This window comes from Suricata suricatta, chromosome 14 (assembly GCF_006229205.1).
Source record: "Suricata suricatta isolate VVHF042 chromosome 14, meerkat_22Aug2017_6uvM2_HiC, whole genome shotgun sequence".
In the NCBI taxonomy this organism is placed as follows: Eukaryota; Metazoa; Chordata; class Mammalia; order Carnivora; family Herpestidae; genus Suricata; species Suricata suricatta.
In genome coordinates this window covers 4,042,756-4,049,028 of record NC_043713.1, presented here as the reverse complement: position 1 = coordinate 4,049,028, position 6,273 = coordinate 4,042,756, and the positions used below count along the sequence as shown (strand labels likewise).

At 46.6% G+C, this 6,273-nt stretch overlaps 1 protein-coding gene across 1 annotated transcript in view; it reads left to right on the top strand.

The window, feature by feature from the left end:
* Positions 1-845: 845 nt before the first annotated feature.
* The window catches only part of CNDP1 (carnosine dipeptidase 1), a 37,554-nt gene continuing 32,126 nt past the window's right edge, over positions 846-6,273 (top strand). The window contains exon 1 of the mRNA XM_029921745.1: positions 846-957. Coding sequence (XP_029777605.1) covers positions 934-957 — 24 coding nt within the window. The 5' untranslated portion in view covers positions 846-933. The remainder of the gene's footprint in view (positions 958-6,273) is intronic.

The window sequence follows — 6,273 nt, the reverse complement described above, 5'->3', positions numbered from 1 at the left end:
CCTCCAAAATTCATATGGTGAAGTCCTGATTCCCATTACCTCGGAATGTGACCTTACTAGGAAACAGGGTCTTTGCAGATATAATTAATTATGACAAGGTCTTAGAGGAGTAGGACCGGCCCTAATCCCATAGGACTGATGACTTTATGAAAGAGGGACACTTTTTCACAGACATGCACATGGGGAGAAGGGCATGGGCAGAGATTGGGTGATGCGTTTGCAAGATGAGGAACACCAACCACGAGCACCCAGCAGAAGCTGAGCGAGAGGCCGGGAAGAGATTCTCCCTCTCAGCCCTTAGAAGGAACCGACCGTGCCAACACCTTGATCTTGGACTCCCAGCCTCTGGAACTGGGGGAGAACAGATTTCTGTTGGTTCAGCCCCTGGCCTGAGGAACCTCCCGGTGGCGGCCTGAGCAGGCTAACTCAGGGCCCGCCAGGCTGATCCAGCTCCCAGGTAACATTCCCCTGGGGGAGCCGTGATGACAGAGCAGCGGCTCCCCTACCTGCCTAGGGTCCCGGGGCATGTTCCTGTCACCTCTGTGTCAGCTCTGCTGGCCTTGGGCACACACACTTGCTCCCTCTCACGGCTCAGCCCCTCTGCACGTGCCCAGTGAAGCACCTGTTTTGATGTTCAGTAACATCAGATGACTTCCGGTCACTGCTTCATCCCTTTATCTGTACACATGAGATGCATTGTTTCTTCCTCTGCCTTCAGATTGAATGAGTATCTCTGAAGCATCTTTGTTTTCCAAATGTGAATAGGTCCACTATGCCAGCCTTGTCTTCCCTCTGGGGGTGGCGGGGGGAGCACAGCCAGGCAATTTGCAGAGAGATCTCTAATTTGGGCAGCTGAGGGCCTTGATGAGATGACCTCTTCCCCTTTCCTCTGAGGTCCAGGGAAATTGCTAGACACTACGGAGCTCCCGCCCAATGGATCCCAAGCTAAGAAGAATGGTGAGTAGACCCTCCAACATCCGAGTCCAGGGGCCAGAGGGCTAGACAGCGTGTGTCTAAGGGGAGTGGGATGCCACCATTACGGGTGTCCCTGGGCGCTCACCGTCTCCACCTGGCCGGTGGGATGTGGAGGATTCTCTAGTAGCTGTTTGCAGTGCCTGGAATGCGGTTGTGCTGGGTGAGTGGTGGAGTCGGGTGCGGACTTGAGGTGGGGTGAGCGAGGACGTATGACAGCGTGCTTTTCCCTGCTCAGTTTTTCTCCACAAAACCCAATATCCGTATTAAAACCACAGCGCAGAACTTCTGTCAGAAGACAAGGTACCAGTTAGAGGGAGAGGGAGGATGTGGATGGTCGTCCACACTTCTCGCCACACCTTGAACTCTCCCCCACCCCTCCCCACCAACAGTAGTGTGCATCGTTTTGGGGGTAGAGGCCCAGGAATCTGCGTTTTAGGTGTGTAATTCAGTGATTTTTGGTAGAGTCACAGATATGGGCAACCATCAGCACAGTTGATTTTAGGATATTTTCACGGCCTCATAAAAGACATCCTGCACGCATATCAATTACCTTCTACTCCCCAGTGCCCACCTCTAGCCCTGAGGAAACCCTGGTCCCCTCCTGTCTCTTCTAGGCTCCCTGTGGTACAGGCCACCAGCTACTTCACAGGAAGCGTTTCTACAGAAACAAAGGTTTAGGATTAGGACAAACTCCAGACTCTGCTTTTTAGCCTAGAGGGAGATCAGTTGAGAAGATTTTTCTGGATGTTGGGTTTGGCGCATCTTTAGATGATGGAGTGGGTCTGATTCTCGGGAACTCCTGCTTTCCAGCTGGAGTGACCGGTGATGGCATTGGGTATTCTGGTGACATTCCTGAGCGGCCCACCGGCAGCAGACAAGAAGAGTTGTCCGTACGTGAACTGTTGTGGCGGCTTCTCCGAAGTTTGATTCAAGCTGTCCAGCTCCAGGTTTTAGAGCGTTGGGAAAAAAGGGAAGTTTTCCTTTTCAGTGATCCCAAGTCAGAAGGGTGGGAGAAAATTGGAAACATTAGTTTGGAGAGGTGTAGCCAGCTATTGGAGGAAACTAAAGAATTCAGGACCCAGCCTCGTTTGTAGGTGGATAACGAAGACAACAGCCAGGTCTGGGTCTGATAACGGGTGCACTACTGTTCTTTACTGAAACACAATCTTCTCTCTACAGTCACTTCCGTTTCTATCAAATGTAATCACCATAGGATTAATTTGTTTGTAAAGTAAGTCTAGTCTCATACGCTTGGCCTGATAATTACACGTGCGCCAAGAATAGTGACTGGTCACATAGGCTCTTTTTAAGTCTCCTTTACCAGAACTTTCAATAAAGAATCTCCGCTTGGGCTTTTGAAGTCTCTCCAGACCAGGAAGCCACGCCAACGACCTGCCATCATTCTTTGCCTGTAATACCTGCAGATCTGAGTGAATTCCTCTCTTCTTCGATCTCCAAGATATAATCTTATGAAGTACTTTTTTACTGAATTATAATTTACGTACGCTGTTACTTTCAGGTCTACAAATAGTGACTCAGCCGTCCTGGACGTCACTCACTGTTCACAAGTGTGGCCGCCAGACAGTGTTACCGTGTGAGACTGGCTCTATTTCCCACGCTGCACTCTCTCATCTCTGTCACTCACTCATTCTGTGACTGGAAGTTCGTGCCTCTTAATCTTCTTTGTCTATTTCACCTGTCCCCTCCTGGCTTCTGGCAGCCACAAGTTCTCTGTATTTCAGAGTCTGTTTGTGCCTTTATCTTTTAGATTCCACGTGTAAGTGAAATTGCATGGTACTCATATTTTAAGTTTCCTAAAATCTGCCAGAACGTGTCCGTCCTTACTTACATGTACATACATGTAGGGCTAGAAGCCCTGTAAGCAAAGTGCCGCTGGGTTTTGAGGGCTTTATTGGTTAGATAAAGCTGAGTTTAGTTCCTTAAAACTGGTCATATCTGATTCTACATGCACAGTATTCTCAAGTATGGCATTCCAGTCAAGGCGGTGGTAATCAATGTTTTAAATTATATTTTCCTTAAGGACAGTGCGTTACTATTTAACATACACATTTGCATATATATAGGATGTATATAATCTATGATAAAATTATATTGCCATAGAAATAAGGATGTTCAGTTCTGGAGGGATCAGGCACGGAGAGAAGCATATCTGTTTTAATTCTGTTGACAAAGATAATTCATCAGATTACTGTACGTGACAGATAGCTTGGAAAGAGGAAAAAGGGCTTCCTTCCTTAAATCTTAAAGGAGCCGCAGCGATGTTTCAAACAAAACATTTAACAAATGATCATCATATTTGTCAGTTTGTTCAGACCCATGCGGTTCACTTTCGGTTTTGTTTGACTCTGGGTTAGAGGTTTGGGGACCGCATCAGCCTTCTCCCGCTCTGGGAGTCCTCGTGCAGTCCCCGTCCTGGGGCGGGCCTCAGAGCTCCGGGGTCCCCGTCCTGGGGCGGGCCTCAGAGCTCCGGGGTCCAGGTCCTGGGGCGGGCCTCAGAGCTCCGGGTCGCTCTTGTTGCAGCAGATGACAGGAGTTCTGGGAGAAGGAGCAGCAGCTTGTCCGCGGATGACACAGACTTAAAAATGACCATGGCTGAAGATGTGTTGAAAGCTCATTTGAAAATGACTGAATTGACAAGGAAATGTGGTTATTTCTGAGGCACTCAGCACTTTAAAGTAAACGTTGGAGGGGCACCTGGGTGGCTCCGTCGGTTAAGCCTCTGATCTCACAGTTCATGAGATCGAGCCCTGCGTAGGGCTTTGCACTGACAGTGTGGAGGCTGCTTGGGATTCTCTTTCTCCCTCTCTCTCTGCCCCTCCCCTGCTTGTTCTCTCGCTCTCTCTCAAAATAAATCAATAAACATAAAAAATAAACATTGGAATTATGATGGATCATACCTATAGTAAGAACATTGACACATTTCTGGAGATTTTATACAACTTCTGAAATACAAGTATTTCAGAATACAAGTATTCTACCATTAACACAAGTATTAGTAATGGATACCCGTACAAATACAACTTAAAGAAGGTTAAATATCACTTTTGTTTGATGGTACTTCTCCTGGGATCCAACATGCCAATTAGCCTAATTGTAGTTTAATATCATTCCTAAATCTTTAAGATTTTTCAGAGACCCCCCCCCCCCCGGAAAAACTCCAATATTGGTTCTAGGTCAAAAAGACTTCATGCAGAATTTGACTTTTAGAAGTTATCAAAAGTGTCCGAAGGTTTAAAACTTGATTAAATATGCTCAGAGGTCACTGTGAAATGATGCTTTGTTATCTATTTAAGCAAAGTGACCATTTAAAAATTTCCAGGGTAAACCAATAAGCTGCATAGTTGGAAAAACAAAACAGAAACTTTAGTTCTTTTACAAATGAGAAAATTCAATATTCGTAAGTAATCAAAGACCTGACTAAGACACAGGAAGTAGAGGGGGTTATTTTGATAAGGCACATAATCTTTATTTTCTAGGCAGATTATTCAACATGTAAAGAACACTCTTTTACAATAATCCAATATAATTTTGTCCTTTTAATAGAGAAAAAGTGACACATTCTAGTTCTTCATAGGCACACACTTCCTTGTAATCAATAATCAAAACATTTAGTTCTAGCCAGTTTCACCACGCAAGATTTTCTCTTTGTTATTCTCTTTTCCCCCCAACTTTTGATATCTGTTTTGTTTTTATATTTTATTCTCCTGGGGCTTTATAAAATGTTTTTTATTTATTTTTGAAAGAAAGAGAAAGACAGAGCTGAAAGGGGGACACAGAATCTGAAACAGGCTCCATACTCTGAGCTGTCAGTACAGAACCCGACGCGGGGCTCGAACTCACGAACTGCGAGATCATGATCTGAGCTGAAATCTTTAACCAACTGAGCCACCCAGTTGCCCTAATTCTCCTGTTCTTTAAATTTTGAAATAGCTTTAGATAATCCCTAACCTAGGACAGAATTACTCTTCTTTTAATAAGAGCACATCTCCATTTCTTAAATACATTTTCTTACCAAAAACATGTATTAATTTTCTGTGTACTTTGTATATAGAGTTTATTTCTTTTTTGATATAATTTTTTCAATGTTTTATTTCATTTTTAAAAGAGAGAGAGACAGAGTGTGAGCAGGGGAGGGGCAGAGGGAGAGGGAGACACAGAATCTGAAGCAGCTCCAGGCTCTGAGCTGTCAGCACAGAGCCCCATGCAGGCCTCGAACTCACAAGCCGTGAGATCATGACCTGAGCTGAAGTCGAAGTCCAAGCCGGAAGCCTAACTGACTGAACCACCCAGGTGCCCCTGTGATTTCTTTACCCTAATTATTCTTAGTTTCCCTTACATACGTCGATTAGAGTTTTTAAGCCTTGAAACTGTCATATCCAGGGAAGACCAGAGAGCAAGCAGTTGTGCACTAGTGGTTACGTACACGTTCGGTAGTAGATGAGCGACTGCGTGAACGCCTCGCTGCCTAACCTCGCCGCGTGCGCCGCCTCATGGTACAGGTTCCTTGCCACGCGTGGCGCCTGTCTACCAACAGACTCACTTATCTTTTGTCTCTCTGTAATTAGAAGCCAAAAGCAGGTAAATTTATGTTTACAAATGTTTCAGTATTTAGAAATGGCCTGGATATTTAATGAATATTCATCATTTAACTTAGTACACCTTTAAGGTTTCCAGTTACGGAAAAGATTTTGGAGACTTTGTAGCAGACATGTTTCCTGAGACCCCAGCCCTGTCTGGGTTGCTGCCGGAGGAGAGTGGAGGGCGAGGGGCAGTCCTGTAACCTGGTAGGGGCACCTGCACGGAGCTCCTGCCTGAGGGTCCTGGTGGGGATTGCTTCGGGGGAGTGCCAGAGCCCAGACAAGCTGTTTCAGTTTTGTCTCACTAGGTCTGGGCAGGGGGATGAGGAGGGCAGGGCAGCCCCCGCCCGCCCCGTGCACAGGACAGTGGGTACCTCCTACACTGCTGGGTGCAAGGGCCCCCTGTCCCCGAGCACCTCTCCCTGCTGGCCCCACAAGTCCTCAAGTGTCCTGCATCTCAATTGGTCTTTCAAGTGATTACAATCCTCCCCATTCAGAAGAGTTCTGTTTGGAACAGAGGCGCCTTTTGGAGTCTGCATGGCCCTGAAAAGGACCACGTTCAGCTTTGGAGGCCGTGGGCACATAAAGTTGGGGTGCTGTTCCCTGTGTACCCCTGAAGGAACAGGATGCAGAGCGCCCTGAGGAAGTGGGGGGCTTGTGAAAAGAGAGAAGGGGGAGTGCACAGGTGGGGGGGAGAAGG